Below are 23,797 nucleotides of genomic sequence, written 5' to 3'. Positions count from 1 at the left end.
GGTTGTAAGGGCTGGAGGAGGTAACAGAGGTAGGTAAGGTTGTAGGGGCTGGAGGAGGTTACAGAGATAGGAAGGGTTGTAGGGACTGGAGGAGGTTAGAGAGATAGGGAAGGTTGTAACGGCTGGAGGAGCTTACAGAGATAGGGAGGGTCGTAAGGGCTAGAGGAGGTTACAGAGATAGGGAAGGTTGTGAGGGCTGGAGGAGATTACAGAGATAGGGAGGATTGTAGGGGCTGGAGGAGGTTACAGAGATAGGGAACGTTGTAGGGGCTGGAGGAGCTTTTAGAGATAGGGAAGGATGTTAGGACTGGAGGAGGTTACAGAGATAGGGAGGGTTGTAGGGGCTGGAGGAGGTTACAGAGATAGGATGGTTGTAAGGGCTGGAGGAGGTTACAGAGATAGGGAAGGTTGTAGGGGCTGGAGGAGGTTACAGAGATAGGGAGGGTAATAGGGGCTGGAGGAGGTTACAGAGATAGGGACGGTTGTTAGGGCTGGAGGAGGGTAGAGAGATAGGGAAGGTTGTAAGGGCTGGAGGAGGTTACAGAGATAGGGAAGGTTGTAGCGGCTGGAGGAGGTTACAGAGATAGGGAAGGTTGTAGGGGCTGGACGAGGTTACAGAGAAAGGGAAGGTTGTAGGGGCTGGAGGTGGTTACAGAGATAGGGAGGGTTGTGGGGGCTGTAGGAGGTTACACAGATAGGGAAGGTTGTAGGGGCTGGAGGAGGTTACAGAGATAGGGAGGGTTCTAAGGGCTGGAGGAGGTTACAGAGATAGGGAGGGTTGTAAGGGCTGGAGGAGGTAACAGAGGTAGGTAAGGTTGTAGGGGCTGGAGGAGGTTACAGAGATAGGAAGGGTTGTAGGGACTGGAGGAGGTTAGAGAGATAGGGAAGGTTGTAAGGGCTGGAGGAGCTTACAGAGATAGGGAGGGTCGTAAGGGCTGGAGGAGGTTACAGAGATAGGGAAGGTTGTGAGGGCTGGAGGAGATTACAGAGATAGGGAGGATTGTAGGGGCTGGAGGAGGTTACAGAGATAGGGAAGGTTGTAGCGGCTGGAGGAGGTTACAGAGATAGGGAGGGTTATAGGGGCTGGAGGAGGTTACAGACATAAGGAAGGTTGTAAGGGTTAGAGGATGTTACAGAGATAGCGAAGATTGTAGTGACTGGTGGAGGTTACAGAGGTCGGGAAGGTTGTAAGGGCTGGAGGAGGTTACAGAGATAGGGAAGGTTGTAAGGGCTAGAGGATGTTACAGAGATAGCGAAGCTTGTAGGGACTGGAGGAGGTTACAGAGATAGGGAAGGTTGTAGGGGCTGGAGGAGGTTACAGAGATAGGATGGTTGTAAGGGCTGGAGGAGGTTACAGAGATAGGGAAGGTTCTAGGGGCTGGAGGAGGTTACAGAGATAGGGAGGGTTATAGGGGCTGGAGGATGTTACAGAGATAGGGACGGTTGTTAGGGCTGGAGGAGGGTAGAGAGATAGGGAAGGTTGTAAGGGCTGGAGGAGGTTACAGAGATAGGGAAGGTTGTAAGGGCTAGAGGATGTTACAGAGATAGCGAAGCTTGTAGGGACTGGAGGAGGTTACAGAGATAGGGAAGGTTGTGAGGGCTGGAGGAGGTTGCAGAGGCCAGGAAGGATGTAAGGGCTGGAGGAGGTTACAGAGATAGGGAAGGTTGTAAAGGCTGGAGGAGGTTACAGAGATAGGGAACGTTGTAGTGGCTGGAGGAGGTTACAGAGATAGGGAAGGTTGTAGGGGCTGGGGGAGGTTACAGAGATAGGGAAGGTTGTAGGGGCTGGAGGAGCTTTCAGAGATAGGGATGGTTGTTAGGGCTGGAGGAGGTTACAGAGATAGGGATGGTTGTAGGGGCTGGAGGAGGTTACAGAGATAGGGAGGGTTCTAAGGGCTGGAGGTGGTTACAGAGATAGGGAGGGTTGTAAGGGCTGGAGGAGGTAACAGAGGTAGGTAAGGTTGTAGGGGCAGGAGGTTACAGAGATAGGAAGGGTTGTAGGGACTGGAGGAGGTTAGAGAGATAGGGAAGGTTGTAAGGGCTGGAGGAGCTTACAGAGATAGGGAGTGTCGTAAGGGCTGGAGGAGGTTACAGAGATAGGGAAGGTTGTGAGGGCTGGAGAGATTACAGAGATAGGGAGGGTTGTAGGGGCTGGAGGAGGTTACAGAGATAGGGAAGGTTGTAGCGGCTGGAGGAGGTTACAGAGGTAGGGAGGGTTATAGGGGCTGGAGGAGGTTACAGAGATAGGGAAGGTTGTAAGGGCTGGAGGATGTTACAGAGATAGGGAAGGTTGTAGGGGCTGGAGGAGGTTACAGAGATAGGGAAGGTTGTAGCGGCTGGAGGAGGTTACAGAGATAGGGAAGGTTGTAGGGGCTGGAGGAGGTTACAGAGAAAGGGAAGGTTGTAGGGGCTGGAGGAGGTTACAAAGATAGGGTCAGAAGGGCTGGAGGAGGTTACAGAGATAGGGAAGGTTGTAGGGGCTGGACGAGGTTACAGAGAGAGGGAAGGTTGTAGGGGCTGGAGGTGGTTACAGACATAGGGAGGGTTGTGGGGGCTGGAGGAGGTTACAGAGATAGGGAAGGTTGCAGGGGCTGGAGGAGGTTACAGAGATAGGGAGGGTTCTAAGGGCTGGAGGTGGTTACAGAGATAGGGAGGGTTGTAAGGGCTGGAGGAGGTAACAGAGGTAGGTAAGGTTGTAGGGGCTGGAGGAGGTTACAGAGATAGGAAGGGTTGTAGGGACTGGAGGAGGTTACAGAGATAGGGAAGGTTGTGAGGGCTGGAGGAGATTACAGAGATAGGGAGGGTTGTAGGGGCTGGAGGAGGTTACAGAGATAGTGAAGGTTGTAGCGGCTGGAGGAGGTTACAGAGATAGGGAGGGTTATAGGGGCTGGAGGAGGTTACAGAGATAAGGAAGGTTGTAAGGGTTAGAGGATGTTACAGAGATAGCGAAGATTGTAGTGACTGGAGGAGGTGACAGAGATAGGGAAGGTTGTGAGGGCTGGAGGAGGTTATAGAGTTAGGGAAGGTTGTACGGGCTGGAGGAGGTTACAGAGATAGGGAAGGTTGTAAGGGCTGGAGGATGTTACAGAGATAGCGACGATTGTAGGGACTGGAGGAGGTTACAGAGATAGGGAAGGTTGTAGGGGCTGGAGGAGGTTACAGAGATAGGGAGGGTCGGAAGGGCTGGAGGAGGTTACAGAGATAGGGAAGGTTGTAGGGGCTGGAGGAGGTTACAGAGATAGGAAGGTTGTAAGGGCTGGAGGAGGGTAGAGAGATAGGGAAGGTTGTAAGGGCTGGAGGAGGTTACAGAGATAGGGAAGGTTGTAGGGGCTGGAGGAGGTTACAGAGATAGGGAAGGTTGTAGAGGCTGGAGGAAGTTACAGAGATAGGGAAGGTTGTAAGGGCTGGAGGAGGTTACAGAGATAGGGAGGGTTGTGAGGGCTGGAGGAGCTTACAGAGATAGGGAGGGTAGTAGGGGCTGGAGGAGGTTACAGTGGTAGGGACGGTAGTAGGGGCTGGAGAAGGTTCCAGTAATAGGAAGGGTTGGAGGGGCTGGAGGCAGTAACAGAGATAGGGAAGGTTGTAGGGGCTGGAGGAGCTTTCAGAGATAGGGAAGGTTGTTAGGGCTGGAGGAGGTTACAGAGATAGGGAAGGTTGTAAGGGCTGGAGGATGTTACAGAGATAGGGAAGGTTGTAGGGGCTGGAGGAGGTTACAGAGATAGGGAAGGCTGTAGCGGCTGGAGGAGGTTACAGAGATAGGGAAGGTTGTAGGGGCTGGAGGAGGTTACAGAGATAGGGAGGGTCGGAAGGGCTGGAGGAGGTTACAGAGATAGGGAAGGTTGTAGGGGCTGGAGGAGGTTACAGAGATAGGGAAGGTTGTTAGGGCTGGAGGAGGTTACAGAGATAGGGAAGGTTGTTAGGGCTGGAGGAGGTTACAGAGATAGGGAAGGTTGTAAGGGCTGGAGGAGGTTACAGAGATAGGGAAGGTTGTAGAGGCTGGAGGAAGTTACAGAGATAGGGAAGGTTGTAAGGGCTGGAGGAGGTTACAGAGATAGGGAGGGTTGTGAGGGCTGGAGGAGCTTACAGAGATAGGGAGGGTAGTAGGGGCTGGAGGAGTTTACAGTGGTAGGGACGGTAGTAGGGGCTGGAGAAGGTTCCAGAATTAGGAAGGGTTGGAGGGGCTGGAGGCAGTAACAGAGATAGGGAAGGTTGTAGGGGCTGGAGGAGCTTTCAGAGATAGGGAAGGTTGTTAGGGCTGGAGGAGGTTACAGAGATAGGGAAGGTTGTAAGGGCTGGAGGATGTTACAGAGATAGGGAAGGCTGTAGCGGCTGGAGGAGGTTACAGAGATAGGGAAGGTTGTAGGGGCTGGAGGAGGTTACAGAGAAAGGGAAGGTTGTAGGGGCTGGAGGAGGTTACAAAGATAGGGTCAGAAGGGCTGGAGGAGGTTACAGAGATAGGGAAGGTTGTAAGGGTTAGAGGATGTTACAGAGATAGCGAAGATTGTAGTGACTGGTGGAGGTTACAGAGGTCGGGAAGGTTGTAAGGGCTGGAGGAGGTTACAGAGATAGGGAAGGTTGTAAGGGCTAGAGGATGTTACAGAGATAGCGAAGCTTGTAGGGACTGGAGGAGGTTACAGAGATAGGGAAGGTTGTAGGGGCTGGAGGAGGTTACAGAGATAGGATGGTTGTAAGGGCTGGAGGAGGTTACAGAGATAGGGAAGGTTCTAGGGGCTGGAGGAGGTTACAGAGATAGGGAGGGTTATAGGGGCTGGAGGATGTTACAGAGATAGGGACGGTTGTTAGGGCTGGAGGAGGGTAGAGAGATAGGGAAGGTTGTAAGGGCTGGAGGAGGTTACAGAGATAGGGAAGGTTGTAGCGGCTGGAGGAGGTTACAGAGATAGGGAAGGTTGTAGGGGCTGGACGAGGTTACAGAGAAAGGGAAGGTTGTAGGGGCTGGAGGTGGTTACAGAGATAGGGAGGGTTGTGGGGGCTGTAGGAGGTTACAGAGATAGGGAAGGTTGTAGGGGCTGGAGGAGGTTCCAGAGATAGGGAGGGTTCTAAGGGCTGGAGGAGGTTACAGAGATAGGGAAGGTTGTAAGGGCTGGAGGAGGTAACAGAGGTAGGTAAGGTTGTAGGGGCTGGAGGAGGTTACAGAGATAGGAAGGGTTGTAGGGACTGGAGGAGGTTAGAGAGATAGGGAAGGTTGTAAGGGCTGGAGGAGCTTACAGAGATAGGGAGGGTCGTAAGGGCTGGAGGAGGTTACAGAGATAGGGAAGGTTGTAGGGGCTGGAGGAGGTTACAGAGATAGGGAAGGTTGTGAGGGCTGGAGGAGGTTACAGAGTTAGGGAAGGTTGTAGGGGCTGGAGGTGGTTACAGAGATAGGGAAGGTTGTAGCGGCTGGAGGAGGTTACAGAGATAGGGAAGGTTGTAGAGGCTGGAGGAAGTTACAGAGATAGGGAAGGTTGTAAGGGCTGGAGGAGGTTACAGAGATAGGGAGGGTTGTGAGGGCTGGAGGAGCTTACAGAGATAGGGAGGGTAGTAGGGGCTGGAGGAGGTTACAGTGGTAGGGACGGTAGTAGGGGCTGGAGAAGGTTCCAGTAATAGGAAGGGTTGGAGGGGCTGGAGGCAGTAACAGAGATAGGGAAGGTTGTAGGGGCTGGAGGAGCTTTCAGAGATAGGGAAGGTTGTTAGGGCTGGAGGAGGTTACAGAGATAGGGAAGGTTGTAAGGGCTGGAGGATGTTACAGAGATAGGGAAGGTTGTAGGGGCTGGAGGAGGTTACAGAGATAGGGAAGGCTGTAGCGGCTGGAGGAGGTTACAGAGATAGGGAAGGTTGTAGGGGCTGGAGGAGGTTACAGAGATAGGGAGGGTCGGAAGGGCTGGAGGAGGTTACAGAGATAGGGAAGGTTGTAGGGGCTGGAGGAGGTTACAGAGATAGGGAAGGTTGTTAGGGCTGGAGGAGGTTACAGAGATAGGGAAGGTTGTTAGGGCTGGAGGAGGTTACAGAGATAGGGAAGGTTGTAGGGGCTGGAGGAGGTTACAGAGATAGGGAAGGTTGTAGAGGCTGGAGGAAGTTACAGAGATAGGGAAGGTTGTAAGGGCTGGAGGAGGTTACAGAGATAGGGAGGGTTGTGAGGGCTGGAGGAGCTTACAGAGATAGGGAGGGTAGTAGGGGCTGGAGGAGTTTACAGTGGTAGGGACGGTAGTAGGGGCTGGAGAAGGTTCCAGAAATAGGAAGGGTTGGAGGGGCTGGAGGCAGTAACAGAGATAGGGAAGGTTGTAGGGGCTGGAGGAGCTTTCAGAGATAGGGAAGGTTGTTAGGGCTGGAGGAGGTTACAGAGATAGGGAAGGTTGTAAGGGCTGGAGGATGTTACAGAGATAGGGAAGGTTGTAGGGGCTGTAGGAGGTTACAGAGATAGGGAAGGCTGTAGCGGCTGGAGGAGGTTACAGAGATAGGGAAGGTTGTAGGGGCTGGAGGAGGTTACAGAGAAAGGGAAGGTTGTAGGGGCTGGAGGAGGTTACAAAGATAGGGTCAGAAGGGCTGGAGGAGGTTACAGAGATAGGGAAGGTTGTAGGGGCTGGAGGAGCTTTTAGAGATAGGGAAGGTTGTTAGGGCTGGAGGAGGTTACAGAGATAGGGAAGGTTGTAGGGGCTGGAGGAGGTTACAGAGATAGGGAAGGTTGTAGGGGCTGGAGGAGGTTACAGAGATAGGATGGTTGTAAGGGCTGGAGGAGGTTACAGAGATAGGGAAGGTTGTAGGGGCTGGAGGAGGTTACAGAGATAGGGAGGGTTATAGGGGCTGGAGGAGGTTACAGAGATAGGGACGGTTGTTAGGGCTGGAGGAGGGTAGAGAGATAGGGAAGGTTGTAAGGGCTGGAGGAGGTTACAGAGATAGGGAAGGTTGTAGCGGCTGGAGGAGGTTACAGAGATAGGGAAGGTTGTAGGGGCTGGACGAGGTTACAGAGAAAGGGAAGGTTGTAGGGGCTGGAGGTGGTTACAGAGATAGGGAGGGTTGTGGGGGCTGTAGGAGGTTACAGAGATAGGGAAGGTTGTAGGGGCTGGAGGAGGTTACAGAGATAGGGAGGGTTGTAAGGGCTGGAGGAGGTAACAGAGGTAGGTAAGGTTGTAGGGGCTGGAGGAGGTTACAGAGATAGGAAGGGTTGTAGGGACTGGAGGAGGTTAGAGAGATAGGGAAGGTTGTAAGGGCTGGAGGAGCTTACAGAGATAGGGAGGGTCGTAAGGGCTGGAGGAGGTTACAGAGATAGGGAAGGTTGTAAGGGTTAGAGGATGTTACAGAGATAGCGAAGATTGTAGTGACTGGTGGAGGTTACAGAGGTCGGGAAGGTTGTAAGGGCTGGAGGAGGTTACAGAGATAGGGAAGGTTGTAAGGGCTAGAGGATGTTACAGAGATAGCGAAGCTTGTAGGGACTGGAGGAGGTTACAGAGATAGGGAAGGTTGTAGGGGCTGGAGGAGGTTACAGAGATAGGATGGTTGTAAGGGCTGGAGGAGGTTACAGAGATAGGGAAGGTTCTAGGGGCTGGAGGAGGTTACAGAGATAGGGAGGGTTATAGGGGCTGGAGGATGTTACAGAGATAGGGACGGTTGTTAGGGCTGGAGGAGGGTAGAGAGATAGGGAAGGTTGTAAGGGCTGGAGGAGGTTACAGAGATAGGGAAGGTTGTAGCGGCTGGAGGAGGTTACAGAGATAGGGAAGGTTGTAGGGGCTGGACGAGGTTACAGAGAAAGGGAAGGTTGTAGGGGCTGGAGGTGGTTACAGAGATAGGGAGGGTTGTGGGGGCTGTAGGAGGTTACAGAGATAGGGAAGGTTGTAGGGGCTGGAGGAGGTTCCAGAGATAGGGAGGGTTCTAAGGGCTGGAGGAGGTTACAGAGATAGGGAAGGTTGTAAGGGCTGGAGGAGGTAACAGAGGTAGGTAAGGTTGTAGGGGCTGGAGGAGGTTACAGAGATAGGAAGGGTTGTAGGGACTGGAGGAGGTTAGAGAGATAGGGAAGGTTGTAAGGGCTGGAGGAGCTTACAGAGATAGGGAGGGTCGTAAGGGCTGGAGGAGGTTACAGAGATAGGGAAGGTTGTAGGGGCTGGAGGAGGTTACAGAGATAGGGAAGGTTGTGAGGGCTGGAGGAGGTTACAGAGTTAGGGAAGGTTGTAGGGGCTGGAGGTGGTTACAGAGATAGGGAAGGTTGTAGCGGCTGGAGGAGGTTACAGAGATAGGGAAGGTTGTAGGGGCTGGAGAAGGTTACAGAGATAGGGAGGGTTGTAAGGGCTGGAGAAGGTAACAGAGATACGGAGGGTAGTAGGGACTGGAGGAGGTTACAGAGACTGGGAGGGTTGTGGGGGCTGGAGGAGGTTACAGAGATAGGGAAGGTTGTAGGGGCTGGAGGAGGTTACAGAGATAGGAATGTTTTAAGGGCTGGAGGAGGTTACAGAGATAGGGAAGGATGTAGGGGCTGGAGGAGGTTACAGAGATAGGGAAGGTTGTGCGGGCTGGAGGAGGTTACAGAGTTAGGGAAGGTTGTAAGGGCTGGAGGAGGTTACAGAGATAGGGAGGGTAGTAGGGGCTGGAGAAGGTTATAGAGATAGGGAGGGTAGTAAGGGCTGGAGAAGGTAACAGAGATACGGAGGGTAGTAGGGACTGGAGGAGGTGACAGAGACAGGGAGGGTTGTGGGGGCTGGAGGAGGTTACAGAGATAGGGAAGGTTGTAGGGGCTGGAGGAGGTTACAGAGATAGGGAGGGTTCTAAGGGCTGGAGGAGCTTACAGAGATAGGGAGGGTTTTACGGGCTGGAGGAGGTAACAGAGGTAGGTAAGGTTGTAGGGGCTGGAGGAGGTTACAGAGATAGGAAGGGTTGTGAGGGCTGGAGGAGATTACAGAGATAGGGAGGGTTGTAGGGGCTGGAGGAGGTTACAGAGATAAGGGAGGTTGTAGGGGCTGGAGGAGGTGACAGAGATAGGGAAGGTTGTAAGGGCTGGAGGAGGTTACAAAGATAGGGAGGGTAGTAGGGACTGGAGGAGGTTACAGAGATAGGGAGGGTTGTCGGGGCTGGAGGAGGTTACAGGGATAGGGAGGGTTGTAAGGGCTGGAGGAGGTTACAGAGATAGGGAGGGTAGTAGGGGCTGGAGGCAGTTACAGAGATAGGGAAGGTTGTAAGGGCTGGAGGAGGTAACAGAGATAGGGAGGGTTGTAGGGACTGGAGGAGGCTACAGAGATAGGGAGGGTTGTAGGGGCTGGAGAAGGTTACAGAGATAGGAAGGGTTGGAGGGGCTGGAGGAGGTTACAGAGATAGGGAGGGTAGTAGGGACTGGAGGAGGTTACAGAGATAGGGAGGGTTGTAGGGGCTGGAGGTGGTTACAGACGTCGGGAAGGTTGTAAGGGCTGGAGGAGTTGACACAGATAGGAAGGGTTGGAGGAGTTGGAGGAAGTTACAGAGGTAGGAAGTGTTGTAAGGGCTGGAGGAGGTTACACAGATAGGGAGCGCAGTAGGGACTGGAGGAGGTTACAGAGATAGGGAGTGTTGTAGTGGCTGGAGGAGGTTACAGGGATAGGGAAGGTTGTAAGGGCTGGAGGAGGTTCCAGAGATAGGGAGGGTAGTAGGGGCTGGAGGAGGTTACTGAGATAGGGAGGGTTGTAGTGGCTGGAGGAGGTTACAGAGATAGGGAGGGTAGTGGGGACTGGAGGAGGTTACAGAGATAGGGAGGGTAGTAGGGACTGGAGGAGGTTACAGAGATTGGGAGGGTTGTAGGGCCTGGAGGAGGTTAGAGAGATAGGTAGGGTTGTAGGGGCTGGAGGAGGTTACAGAGATAGGGAGGGTTGTAGGGGCTGGAGGAGGTAACGGAGGTAGGCAGGGTAGGAGGGACTGGAGAAGGTTACAGAGATAGGGAGGGTTGTAAGGGCTGGAGGAGGTTACAGAGATAGGGAAGGTTGTAAGTACTGGAGGAGGCTACAGAGATAGGGAGGGTTGTAGGGGCTGGAGGAGGTTACAGAGATAGGGAAGGTTGTAAGTGCTGGAGGAGGTTATAGAGATAGGAAAGGTTGTGAGGGCTGTAGGAGGTTACAGAGGTCGGGAAGGCTGTACGGGCTGGAGGAGGTTACAGAGGTAGGGAGGGTTGTAAGGGCTGGAGGAGGTTACAGAGATAGGGTGGGTTGTAAGGGCTGGAGGAGGTTACACAGATAGGGAAGGTTGTAGCGGCTGGAGGAGGTTACAGAGATAGGGAAGGTTGTAGGGGCTGGAGGAGGTTACAGAGAAAGGGAAGGTTGTAGGGGCTGGAGGAGGTTACAGAGATAGGGAGCGTCGGAAGGGCTGGAGGAGGTTACAGAGATAGGAAGGCTGTAAGGGCTGGAGGAGGTTACAGAGGCAGGGAAGGTTGTGAGGGCTGGAGGAGGTTACAGAGATAGGAAGGTTGTAAGGGCTGGAGGAGGTTACAGAGATAGGGGAGGTTGTAGGGGCTGGAGGAGGTGACAGAGATCGGGAAGGTTGTAAGGGCTGGAGGAGGTTAGAAAGATAGGGAGGGTAGTAGGGACTGGAGGAGGTTACAGAGATAGGGAGGGTTGTCGGGGCTGGAGGAGGTTACACAGATAGGGAAGGTTGTAAGGGCTGGAGGAGGTTACAGAGATAGGGAGGGTTGTGAGGGCTGGAGGAGGTTGCAGAGGACGGGAAGGATGTAAGGGCTGGAAGAGGTTACAGTGATAGGGAAGGTTGTAAGGGCTGGAGGAGGTTACAGAGATAGGGAAGGTTGTTGCGGCTGGAGGAGGTTACAGAGATAGGGAAGGTTGTAGGGGCTGAAGGAGGTTACAGAGATAGGGAAGGTTGTAGGGGCTGGAGGAGCTTTCAGAGATAGGGATGGTTGTTAGGGCTGGAGGAGGTTACAGAGATAGGGAAGGTTGTAGGGGCTGGAGGAGGTTACAGAGATAGGAAGGTTGTAAGGGCTGGAGGAGGTTACAGAGATAGGGAAGGTTGTAGGGGCTGGAGGAGGTTACAGAGATAGGGAAGGTTGTGAGGGCTGGAGGAGGTTACAGAGTTAGGGAAGGTTGTAAGGGCTGGAGGAGGTTACAGAGATAGGGAAGGTTGAAGGGGCTGGAGGAGGTTACAGAGATAGGGAAGGTTGTAGCGGCTGGAGGAGGTTACAGAGATAGGGAAGGTTGTAGGGGCTGGAGAAGGTTACAGAGATAGGGAGGGTTGTAAGGGCTGGAGAAGGTAACAGAGATACGGAGGGTAGTAGGGACTGGAGGAGGTTACAGAGACTGGGAGGGTTGTGGGCGCTGGAGGAGGTTACAGAGATAGGGAAGGTTGTAGGGGCTGGAGGAGGTTACAGAGATAGGAAGGGTTGTAGGGACTGGAGGAGCTTACAGAGATAGGGAGGGTCGTAATGGCTGGAGGAGGTTACAGAGGTAGGGAAGGTTGTGACGGCTGGAGGAGGTTACAGAGATAGGGAGGGTTATAGGGGCTGGAGGAGGTTACAGAGATAGGGAAGGTTGTAAGGGCCAGAGGATGTTACAGAGATAGCGAAGCTTGTAGGGACTGGAGGAGGTTATGAGATAGGGAAGGTTGTGAGGGCTGGAGGAGGTTGCAGAGGTCGGGAAGGATGTAAGGGCTGGAGGAGGTTACAGACATAGGGAAGGTTGTAAGGGTTGGAGGAGGTTACAGAGATAGGGAAGGTTGTAGCGGCCGGAGGAGGTTACAGAGATAGGGAGGGTTGTAAGGGCTGGAGAAGGTAACAGAGATACGGAGGGTAGTAGGGACTGGAGGAAGTTACAGAGACTGGGAGGGTTGTGGGGGCTGGAGGAGGTTACAGAGATAGGGAAGGTTGTAGGGGCTGGAGGAGGTTACAGAGATAGGAATGTTTTAAGGGCTGGAGGAGGTTACAGAGATAGGGAAGGATGTAGGGGCTGGAGGAGGTTACAGAGATAGGGAAGGTTGTGCGGGCTGGAGGAGGTTACAGAGTTAGGGAAGGTTGTAAGGGCTGGAGGAGGTTACAGAGATAGGGAGGGTAGTAGGGGCTGGAGAAGGTTATAGAGATAGGGAGGGTTGTAAGGGGTGGAGAAGGTAACAGAGATACGGAGGGTAGTAGGGACTGGAGGAGGTTACAGAGACAGGGAGGGTTGTGGGGGCTGGAGGAGGTTACAGAGATAGGGAAGGTTGTAGGGGCTGGAGGAGGTTACAGAGATAGGGAGGGTTCTAAGGGCTGGAGGAGGTTACAGAGATAGGGAGGGTTTTACGGGCTGGAGGAGGTAACAGAGGTAGGTAAGGTTGTAGGGGCTGGAGGAGGTTACAGAGATAGGAAGGGTTGTAGGGACTGGAGGAGCTTACAGAGACAGGGAGGGTCGTAAGGGCTGGAGGAGCTTACAGAGATAGGGAAGGTTGTGAGGGCTGGAGGAGATTACAGAGATAGGGAGGGTTGTAGGGGCTGGAGGAGGTTACAGACATAGGGAAGGTTGTAGCGGCTGGAGGAGATTACAGAGATAGGGAGGGTTATAGGGGCTGGAGGAGGTTACAGAGATAAGGAAGGTTGTAAGGGCTAGACGATGTTACAGAGATAGCGAAGATTGTAGTGACTGGAGGAGGTTACAGAGATAGGGAAGGTTGTGAGGGCTGGAGGAGGTTACAGAGATAGGGACGATTGTAGGGACTGGAGGAGTTTACAGAGATAGGGAAGGTTGTAGGGGCTGGAGGAGGTTACAGAGACAGGGAGGGTCGGAAGGGCTGGAGGAGGTTACTGAGATAGGGAAGGTTGTAAGGGCTGGAGGAGGTTACAGAGATAGGGGAGGTTGTAGGGGCTGGAGGAGGTGACAGAGATAGGGAAGGTTGTAAGGGCTGGAGGAGGTTACAAAGATAGGGAGGGTAGTAGGGACTGGAGGAGGTTACAGAGATAGGGATGGTTGTCGGGGCTGGAGGAGGTTACAGGGATAGGGAAGGTTGTAAGGGCTGGAGGAAGTTACAGAGATAGGGAGGGTTGTAGGGGCTAGAGGAGTTTACAGAGATAGGGAGGGTTGTAAGGGCTGGAGGAGGTTACAGAGATAGGGAGGGTAGTAGGGGCTGGAGGCAGTTACAGAGATAGGGAAGGTTGTAAGGGCTGGAGGAGGTAACAGAGATAGGGAGGGTTGTAGGGACTGGAGGAGGCTACAGAGATAGGGAGGGTTGTAGGGGCTGGAGAAGGTTACAGAGATAGGAAGGGTTGGAGGGGCTGGAGGAGCTTACAGAGATAGGGAGGGTAGTAGGGACTGGAGGAGGTTACAGAGATAGGGAGGGTTGTAGGGGCTGGAGGTGGTTACAGACGTCGGGAAGGTTGTAAGGGCTGGAGGAGGTTACACAGATAGGAAGGGTTGGAGGAGCTGGAGGAAGTTACAGAGGTAGGAAGTGTTGTAAGGGCTGGAGGAGGTTACACAGATAGGGAGGGCAGTAGGGACTGGAGGAGGTTACAGAGATAGGGAGGGTTGTAGTGGCTGGAGGAGGTTACAGGGATAGGGAAGGTTGTAAGGGCTGGAGGAGGTTACTGAGATAGGGAGGGTTGTAGGGGCTAGAGGAGTTTACAGAGATAGGGAGAGTAGTAGGGGCTGGAGGCAGTTACAGAGATAGGGAAGGTTGTAGGGGCTGCAGGAGGTTACAGAGATAGGGAGGGTTGTGAGGGCTGGAGGAGGTTACAGAGGTAGGGAGGGTTGGAGGGGCTGGAGTAGGCTACAGAGATAGGGAGGGTTGTAGGGGCTGGAGGAGGTTACAGAGATAGGAAGGGTTGGAGGGGCTGGAGGAGGTTGCAGAGATAGGGAGGGTAGTAGGGACTGGAGGAGGTTACAGAGATAGGAAGGGTTGTAGGGGCTGGAGGAGGTTACAGACGTCGGGACGGTTGTAAGGGCTGGAGGAGTTTACACAGATAGGAAGGGTTGGAGGAGCTGGAGGAAGTTACAGAGGTAGGAAGGGTTGCAAGGGCTGGAGGAGGTTACAGAGATAGGGAAGGTTGTAAGGGCTGGAGGAGGTAACAGAGATAGGGAGGGTTGTAAGGGCTGGAGGAGGTTACAGAGATAGGGAAGGTTGTAGGGGCTGGAGGAGGTTAGAGATAGGAAGGGTTGTAGTGGCTGGAGGAGTTTACAGAGATAGGGAGGGTAGTAGGGGCTGGAGGAGGTTACAGAGATAGGGAGTGTTGTAGTGGCTGGAGGAGGCTACAGAGATAGGGAAGGCTGTAGTGGCTGGAGGAGTTTACAGAGATAGGGAGGGTAGTAGGGGCTGGAGGAGGTTACTGAGATAGGGAGGGTTGTAGTGGCTGGAGGAGGTTACAGAGATAGGGAGGGTAGTGGGGACTGGAGGAGGTTACAGAGATAGGGAGGGTAGTAGGGACTGGAGGAGGTTACAGAGATTGGGAGGGTTGTAGGGCCTGGAGGAGGTTAGAGAGATAGGTAGGGTTGTAGGGGCTGGAGGAGGTTACAGAGATAGGGTGGGTTGTAGGGGCTGGAGGAGGTAACGGAGGTAGGCAGGGTAGTAGGGACTGGAGAAGGTTACAGAGATAGGGAGCGTTGTAAGGGCTGGAGGAGGTTACAGAGATAGGGAAGGTTGTAAGGACTGGAGGTGGCTACAGAGATAGGGAGGGTTGTAGGGGCTGGAGGAGGTTACAGAGATAGGGAAGGTTGTAAGTGCTGGAGGAGGTTATAGAGATAGGGAAGGTTGTGAGGGCTGTAGGAGGTTACAGAGGTCGGGAAGGCTGTACGGGCTGGAGGAGGTTACAGAGGTAGGGAGGGTTTTAAGGGCTGGAGGAGGTTACAGAGATAGGGTGGGTTGTAAGGGCTGGAGGAGGTTACAGAGATAGGGAAGGTTGTAGGGGCTGGAGGAGGTTACAGAGAAAGGGAAGGTTGTAGGGGCTGGAGGAGGTTACAGAGATAGGGAGCGTCGGAAGGGCTGGAGGAGGTTACAGAGGTAGGGAAGGTTGTGAGGGCTGGAGGAGGTTACACAGATAGGGAAGGTTGTAAGGGCTGGAGGTGGTTACAGAGATAGGGGAGGTTGTAGGGGCTGGAGGAGGTGACAGAGATCGGGAAGGTTGTAAGGGCTGGAGGAGGTTACAAAGATAGGGAGGGTAGTAGGGACTGGAGGAGGTTACAGAGATAGGGAGGGTTGTCGGGGCTGGAGGAGGTTACAGGGATAGGGAAGGTTGTAAGTGCTGGAGGAGGTTACAGAGATAGGGAGGGTTGTAGGGGCTAGAGGAGTTTACAGAGATAGGGAGGGTTGTAAGGGCTGGAGGAGGTTACAGAGATAGGGAGGGTTGTAGTGGCTGGAGGAGGTTACAGAGATAGGGAGGGTAGTGGGGACTGGAGGAGGTTACAGAGATAGGGAGGGTAGTAGGGACTGGAGGAGGTTACAGAGATTGGGAGGGTTGTAGGGCCTGGAGGAGGTTAGAGAGATAGGTAGGGTTGTAGGGGCTGGAGGAGGTTACAGAGATAGGGAGGGTTGTACGGGCTGGAGGAGGTAACGGAGGTAGGCAGGGTAGTAGGGACTGGAGAAGGTTACAGAGATAGGGAGGGTTGTAAGGGCTGGAGGAGGTTACAGAGATAGGGAAGGTTGTAAGGACTGGAGGAGGCTACAGAGATAGGGAGGGTTGTAGGGGCTGGAGGAGGTCACAGAGATAGGGAAGGTTGTAAGTGCTGGAGGAGGTTATAGAGATAGGGAAGGTTGTGAGGGCTGTAGGAGGTTACAGAGGTCGGGAAGGTTGTACGGGCTGGAGGAGGTTACAGAGGTAGGGAGGGTTGTAAGGGCTGGAGGAGGTTACAGAGATAGGGTAGGTTGTAAGGGCTGGAGGAGGTTACACAGATAGGGAAAGTTGTAGCGGCTGGAGGAGGTTACAGAGATAGGGAAGGTTGTAGGGGCTGGAGGAGGTTACAGAGTAAGGGACGGTTGTAGGGGCTGGAGGAGGTTACAAAGATGTGGAGGGTCGGAAGTGCTGGAGGAGGTTACAGTGATAGGGAAGGTTGTAGGGGCTGGAGGAGCTTACAGAGATAGGGAAGGTTGTTAGGGTTGGACGAGGTTACAGAGATAGGGAAGGTTGTAGGGGCTGGAGGAGGTTAAAGATAGGGAAGGTTGTAAGGGCTGGAGGAGGTTACAGAGATAGGGAAGGTTGTAGGGGCTGGAGGAGGTTACAGGGATAGGGAAGGTTGTAAGGGCTGGATGAGGTTACAGAGTTAGGGAGGATTGTAGGGGCTGCAGGAGTTTACAGAGATAGGGAGGGTAGTAGAGGCTGGAGACAGTTACAGAGATAAGGAAGGCTGTAAGGGCTGGAGGAGGTTACATAGATAGGGAGGGTTGTAGGGGCTGGAGGAGGCTACAGAGATAGGGAGGGTTGTAGGGGCTGGAGGAGGTTACAGAGATAGGAAGGGTTGGAGGGGCTGGAGGAGGTTACAGAGATAGGGAGGGTAGTAGGGACTGGAGGAGGTTACAGAGATAGGGAGGGTTGTAGGGGCTGGAGGAGGTTACAGAGATAGGGAAGCTTGTAAGGGCTGGAGGAGGTTACAGAGATAGGGAAGGTCGCAGGGGCTGGAGGAGGTTACAGAGATAGGGAGGGTTGTAGGGGCTGGAGGAGGTTACAGAGATAGGGAAGGTTGTAAGGGCTGCAGGTGGTTACAGAGATAGGGAGAGTTGTAGGGGCTGGAGGAGGTTACAGAGATAGGGAGGGTTGTAGGGGCTGGAGGAGGTTACAGAGATTGGAAGGTTTGTAGGGGCTGGAGGAGGTTTCAGAGATAGGGAAGGTTGTTTGGGCTGGAGGAGGTTACAGAGGTAGGGAAGGTTGTAGGTGCTGGAGAAGGTTACAGAGGTAGGGAGGGTTTTCGGGGCTGGAGGAGGTTACAGAGATAGCTAGTGTTATAGGGGCTGGAAGAGGCTACAGAGATAGGGAAGTTTGTAGGGGCTGGAGGAGGTTACAGAGATAGGGAAGGTTGTAGGGGCTGGAGGAGGTTACAGAGATAGGGAAGGTTGTAGGGGCTGGAGGAGGTTACAGAGATAGGGAGGATTGTAGGGGCTGGAGGAGGTTACAGAGATAGGGAGGGTTGTAGAGGCAGAGGAGGTTACAGAGATAGGGAGGGTTGTAGGGGCTGGAGGGGGTTACAGAGATAGGGAGGGTTGTAGGGGCTGGAGGAGGTTACAGAGATAGGGAGGGCTGTAGGGGCTGGAGGAGGTTACAGAGATAGGGAGGATGTAGGCGCTGGAGGAGGTTACAGAGATAGGAAGCATTGTAGGGGCTGGAGGAGGTTACAGAGATAGGAAGCATTGTAGAGGCTGAAGAAGGTTATAGCAATAGGGAGGGTTGTAGTTGATTATTTCTCTTCCCCCTCATCACCAACTACTCCTCAATTTCTTTTGCCTTCACCTTCCTCCAGCCAGTCACTCTCTCAGAGGCTCCTCCATCTCTTCTTCCTATCTGACCTCAACATCCAACAGCCCTGCTCCCTGTAGCCTCACTCCCTATCACTCAGGGCCCACCCCATCTTCCTCAGGCTGGCTGGACCCCATGATCCCTCCCAGCTCTCATCACGCACCCTCCAAGCAGTAAACTCTGCCTCAGTACATGTGACCTACACACCCTCGGCCCTCACACTGGCTGTTCAAACAGCATTTGATCCAAAACAACACCAGGGGTTACCACTCAAGACAGGAGGGCATAAATCATATCTGACCCCTGAATCCTGACCCTAAACTCTGGGCTTTGACTACACCCACTGGCAGTGACCTCTGGCAGCACAACCTGGCAGCTAACCCTCACCCCAGACTGCAAACACTATCGGTGAACTCTTAACCCTGACTACACATGGTGAGTGAACTCTGACCCCTGACTGTCCACTCGGTCAGTGATCTCTGACCCCTTACTGCACGTGTCGGTGAACTCTAACCCTACACTACACACTGCTAACACACCCTCTGGCCCCCAAGACGCACATTGTGACTTTAATCTCTGACCCTTGTCCACACACCCTGACCCCAGACTGATGTCACACCATGCTCCCAGACTGAGGTGTCTCTGAGCCTCGAAACCTGACCTCAAAACCCCTCATTTAAAAACCTTGAAAAAGAGTCCTGATCGCTGACCCTTAACCCTCACCCTTACACAGCCATAAACCAGGATGACAACCCTCTCACCCTGCCCTCACTCCAAAGCCCCTGAATCCTGTTCCCAAACTCTCCATGTACAACACTTGCTACCCCCTCTGCACTGTCTTCTGAAGATTGGTACATGGACTCACCTCATGCATGACCAATGCCCACATGGTAGACTGAGGGTCGGCCTAGATAAAAGGCTGGAGTCTCAGGAGCTGATAGTTTGCAGATGGAGCTGCCCTCACCCCCCCAGGCAAAGCAGGAATATGGTGTGATCCAGCTCCACTCACTTTTTTACTCGCAACTCTGACCAGTATGTGCCTCTATCTAATTTCAAAATAACTTCCTCCCAGCCTGGTTTCCTGTGTTACCCTAGTTCTATCGTCTGCTTTACACAATCGAATGACCGGTCTGCTCTCCAATACTGACTGGATAGTGAGACCCTGTCAGATCTGAGTGCAGCCTCCCCTAGCCCACCATCCAACCAAATCCCACTCCAACTATCTACCTCACTGTTAGCAGTCCAGTAGGGAGTAAAGGGAAAGTGGTGACTGGGCTGTTGGGTTCTGATCTGTCTCTCCTGTCCCATCGTCACATCCAAAACCCCATTCCCCCAAGATCGTCTCCAATCTCTCAGAGTCACCCCTCACTCCTGTTACTGAAGGAAGATGGAGTTCGGGAAATGGTTAATCTGCTGTTCGCTGGCTCTCTCCATATCAATCTGTGAGTTTTATTCAGTGTTTGTGATTCTCTCTCTCTCTCGGTTCTGTTTTGCTTCCTCATTTGGGATTTTAATGTCGAAATTCTCCTGAGAACACTCTGAAATCCTCAGAGAGGATGTGGAAAATTTATTGTAACAGGTCGAGGAAATTAGGGGCTTCAGTCAATGCAGAGAGACTGGGAGAAACTGGGATTGTTCTCCTTAGAGCACAGAAGGTTAAGGGAAGATTGAATTGAGGTGTTCAAAATCAGGAAGTGTTTGGATGGAGTGAATGAGGAGAAAGTGTTTCCAGTGACAGGAGGGTCAGTAAACACAAAGAGACACAGATTGAAGAGAATCAGTAAAAGAAGCAGAGAGGAGGGTGAGGAGGAATGTTTTTACACAGCAAGTTCCTGTGATCTGGAAGGTGCTGCCTGAAAGGCAGTGGAAGCAGATTCAATAACAACTTTCAAATGGGGGAATTGGAGAAATTCACTGTAGGTGGTAAATTTACAGGGAGATGGGAGAAGGAGAAGGGAATGAGATTAATAAGATCACTGTCATAGGACTAGCATGGGCACGATGGGTTGAATGGCCTCTTCCTGAACGGTGTTGTGCTCTGAATTGAAATATCCTCCAGGCACTGAGCTGGTCTCATTCTGCACTCACTGACTGTCTGCTCTTGTTAAACTTCAGTTCAGAATCAGGCTGCCCGCCTCCCTGTGAATGGATCCCTGGGTCAGTCAGTCTATCTGACTCCGGAGAATCCACATGGATCGAAGATTGAAGAGGTTTTCTGGAAACGATCTTCACCCAGACTCAGAATAGCAAGATACATGAAGGGCGATGTTGAATATTTTGGTGCTGAGGATTACAGGAAACGGATAAAACTTCATCCTGGGAACTTCAGCCTACAAATCAGTGACTTACAGAGAGCGGACACCGGGGATTATGAGACGGTTGTAACAGGGAATTCAGAAGTGGAAGTTACAGAGAGATTCAAACTGGATGTGTACGGTAAGTGAGATTCTATTGGATGGACTGAGCTTCACTGCTCACTGAAAGATAGGAATAAGAGGAGGACATTCACCTCCTTGAGCCTGTTCCACCATTCAATAAGATCCTGTTGGATCAGCTACATCAACTCCATCATCCCATCCGATTCCCAAATCCCTCAATCTGACTTCTGTCAAAACATCTCTCCATCTTGGTCTTGAATATCCTCATCGAGTGAGGAACCTGAGCTCCCGAGAGGAGAGAATTCCGAATTTTCCAAACCCTGTGAGAAATCGCTCCCTCCTCTTCTCAGTCTGGAATAGGCTGACCACAAGACCATGAGAAATAGCAACAGGAGTCAGTCGTTCAGCCCTTCAAGCCTGTTCCATCATTCACTGCAACATCGGTGACCCGATATTCCTCACAGCCACTTTCCTGTCCTTTTCTCATAACCCTCGATTCGCTTAATCAAGAATCGATCTATTGCAGCGTTAGATATACACAAGGAATCTTTCCCCACAGCTCTCTGTGGCAAGGAGCTCCAAACACTCACAACCTTCTGAGAGCAGAAATTCCTCCTCACCTCAGCCTTAAATTGGTGATCCTTTATCCCGAGACGATGCCCTCTGGTCCTAGACTCTCCCATGAGGGGAAACGTACTCTCAGCATTTATCCTGTCAAGCCCCTTAGGTATCCTATAACACCCCTTACCCTGAAATTGTTACCCCTCTAATTCTACTGTCTCCAAGCGGGGCAGGGAAGGGGAAACAGCCTCTCAGTATCTACCATATCAAACACACTAATGATTTTAACCGTCATGTATAATCCTTCACCTGCCCCACGTAAATAAATGAATTGTTGCTTCAACCACCATCTCCTAGTCCAGATGTTACTGAGATCAGAGAGGACAGCCTCTAATATATTCCATTCGTCAGGGATATTTTATTCTTTCATGGGATGTGAGTGTCGTTGACAAGGCCAGACTATATTTCCCATCTTTCATTGCCCTTGAACTGTGCAGCTTGTTTGACAATTTCAGGGGGCAGTTAAAAGTCACCCACATTGCTTTGGATCTGGAGTCACATGTAGGTAAGGACAGCAGATTTCCTTCCCTAAAGGACATTATGAACTTGATGGGTTTTTGCCACAATCAATGGCAGTTTCATGTTCACCATTGCTGAGATAAGTTTTCAATTCCAGATTTTATAAATTTCATTTAATTTCTATTAGCTGCCATGGTGGGATTTGAACCAACATCAGCAGAGTTTTATTCTGGGTCTCTGGATTACTGATCCAGTGACATTTCCACAATATCACTATCTCCCTGAACAGGGTTCACAGTGACAACTCTATCATAATTCTAGAGTCTCTCTATTGTGAGCCCAGGCTGATCTTCTTTAACCAATTCCCCAGCAGATCCAGAGGGTGCCCTCCAGATAATAAGGATCACAGGGACTACATACTGGAGTCACCAATGAGACTGATCCAGAGAGAATTCCCAGGATATGATCCCACACTCTGAGCGGAATTGTTAAAATGGAGGGTTGAGTGGGGTTCAGAGTTGTCTTGTGAGGGTCTGAAGCGGGTGTGAGGATGCTGGATATTGAGGTGACCCACAAGGGCCGACATTCCTTCCTCATGTATCTTTTGTCTCTCAATCTGAATGTCAGAGCCTGTGACAGGAACAAAGATCAGCTATCAGATCATGGAGAACTGTAACATCACCCTGAGCTGCTCAGTGAACACAGGCGACAACACCAGCTTCAGTTGGTGGAGGGGACAAGAAGCACTGAGGAATGACAGCATCCATCATCTCTCTGAAAATGGACAGGAGTTACAGCTTCATTTCACAGCACAGATCGAGTGCAATGTGTACAAGTGTGAGACCAGGAACCCAGTCAGTGAAGACACTGCACACATCAAACTGAGTCATGTCTGCAATGGAAACAAACCTGGTGAGTCAGAGAAAGAGAAAAATGTAACTGTACTCAGTGAGTATCACAGCAAGAGAAAGAAGCAACTTCATTCAAATGTTAAATGGCTCTATTTTGTAACGTCCTGTGTGTGTTTGATGTGGACAGGATAGAGGGAGCTTTACTTTAAAGTTCATTTATTAGTGTCACAAATAGGCTTACATTAACACTGCGATGAAGTTACTGTGAAAATTCCTTAGTCGCCACACTCCGACACCTGTTTGGATACACTGTGGGAATATTCAGCATGGCCAATACACCTAATCAGTATAGCTTTCAGACTGTGGGAGGAAACCGGAGCACCCAGAGGAAACTCACACAGACATGGGGAAAATGTGCAAACTCCACCAAGTCATCTTAGCCGGGAATCAAACCCGGCTCCCTGGCACTGTGAGGCAGCAGTGCTAACCACTGTGCCACCATGCACCCACTGCTCTGTATCTCTGTGTCACTTTCTCAGCTTTTATTACTCTCAGACAGTGAGTGTGAAGTGATGGGCCGTGAATTGATGAACCATGAATAGTTTCACTGAGCTGTGAAATATGTCCCTTTAACAGTGATTGTTTCCCTTCTCCTTCTCCAGCAGAACCATCCTGCGGCTTTCCGTATACTGTGAAGATCATCAGCTCTGTCATCATTCTGACTATTCTTCTCTCGATCATTGTCATCGTCCACGTGATCAGCAAACGTTGAGTATTAGCAACTCATTCCTGAATCGTACTGTTACTCTTCAATATTTATGGATATTGTGATGGAGACAGAGGCAGAGAGAGATAAGATAGAAACAGAATGAGACAGCTAGAGAAAGAGTCAGAGATAAAAAACAGAATGAGAGTTAGAGGAAGGGAGAAGAGATAGAGACATAATACTGAGTGTTACTTTTCAATATTCATGGGTATGCTGATGGAGACAGAGGGAGAGAGAGAGAGGAACAAGGATTCATAGAGTCATAGAGGTTTACAGCATGGAAACAGGCCCTTTGCCCCAACATGTCCATGTCACCCTTCTTTTTAACCACCAAGCTGGTCCCAATCGTCACCGTTTGGCTCATAACTCTCTTTACCCATCTTAACCATGTAACTGTCTAAATGCTTTTTAAAAGACAAAATTGTACCCACCGCTACTATTACCCCTGGCAGCTTGTTCCAGATGCTCGCCACCCTCTGTTTAAAAAAAATGCTACTCTGGACCCTTTTGTATCTCTCCCCTCTAATCTTAAACCTATGCCCTCCAGTTTTAGACTCTCCTATCTTTGGGAAGGATGGTGACTATCTAACTGACCTGCACCCCCATTATTTTATAGACCGCTATAAGATCACCCCTTAAAGACAGAATGAGACAGAGCTAGAGAAAGACAGAGAGAGGTAAAGAGAGAGAGAGAGAGAGAGAATAAGATGGAGTTAGTGGAAAGAGGAAGAGACAAAGAGAGATAAAGCGAGAGAGATTGTAATTGAAGGGGACAGAGAGAGGAAGAGATTGAGATGACTGAGAGAGATTGTGAATGATATAGAGGGGGAGGCAGAATGAGAGATTGAGTGGGTAAGAGAGCCAGAGTTAAAGAGTCAAAGAGAGAGAGAGATTGAGATAGACAGGATTGGAGAGAAAGAGACAGAAAGACCAAGATAGGAGAGACTTAGATGAGAATTTTCCAGCTGTCCGTGTCCTGCCGCTGCAGCAAGCAAAGACAAAGAATTTGGTGCTCAGCCAAAAAATTCAGACAGGAGGAGAGACAGAGAAAGAAAAAGAGAGACAGAGATTCAGGGAGAAAGAAAGGGAAACAGGGAGACAGAAAGAGAGAGGGAGATTGAGAGGGAAAGAGACTGTGAGATTGAGGGAGGCAGAGACAGGGAGAGATAGAATGAGACAGATAATGATTGAGAGAGAATAATTGTGAGACAGGAAAGATAGAGCTAATAAATGAGTTTGATGGGGAGAGAAAGAGTGAGAGAGAGAGATGATGGTTGAGAGTTGGCGAATGAGAGGGATTTTGAATGCAGAGCAAGTGATTGAGAGAGAGGATAAGAGAAAGAGAACAGACAGAAAGATAGAGACTGGG

General features: G+C 51.5%; 1 protein-coding gene across 1 annotated transcript in view; it reads left to right on the top strand.

Annotated features, from left to right (window-relative positions):
• The window catches only part of LOC145351327 (SLAM family member 5-like), a 34,561-nt gene extending 12,127 nt beyond the window's left edge, over positions 1-22,434 (top strand). The window contains exons 2-4 of the mRNA XM_080200948.1: positions 19,469-19,789; positions 21,439-21,723; positions 22,325-22,434. Of these exons, the coding sequence (XP_080057074.1) occupies positions 19,469-19,789; positions 21,439-21,723; positions 22,325-22,434 (716 nt within the window). The remainder of the gene's footprint in view (positions 1-19,468; positions 19,790-21,438; positions 21,724-22,324) is intronic.
• The last annotated feature ends 1,363 nt before the right edge of the window (positions 22,435-23,797 follow it).

The sequence above is a fragment of the Carcharhinus amblyrhynchos genome, chromosome 13 (genome assembly GCF_965287045.1).
Source record: "Carcharhinus amblyrhynchos chromosome 13, sCarAmb.v2.hapA, whole genome shotgun sequence".
In the NCBI taxonomy this organism is placed as follows: domain Eukaryota; kingdom Metazoa; phylum Chordata; class Chondrichthyes; order Carcharhiniformes; family Carcharhinidae; genus Carcharhinus; species Carcharhinus amblyrhynchos.
Note: the sequence above shows the minus strand (reverse complement) of the source record. Positions and strands in the feature narration are given on the sequence as shown.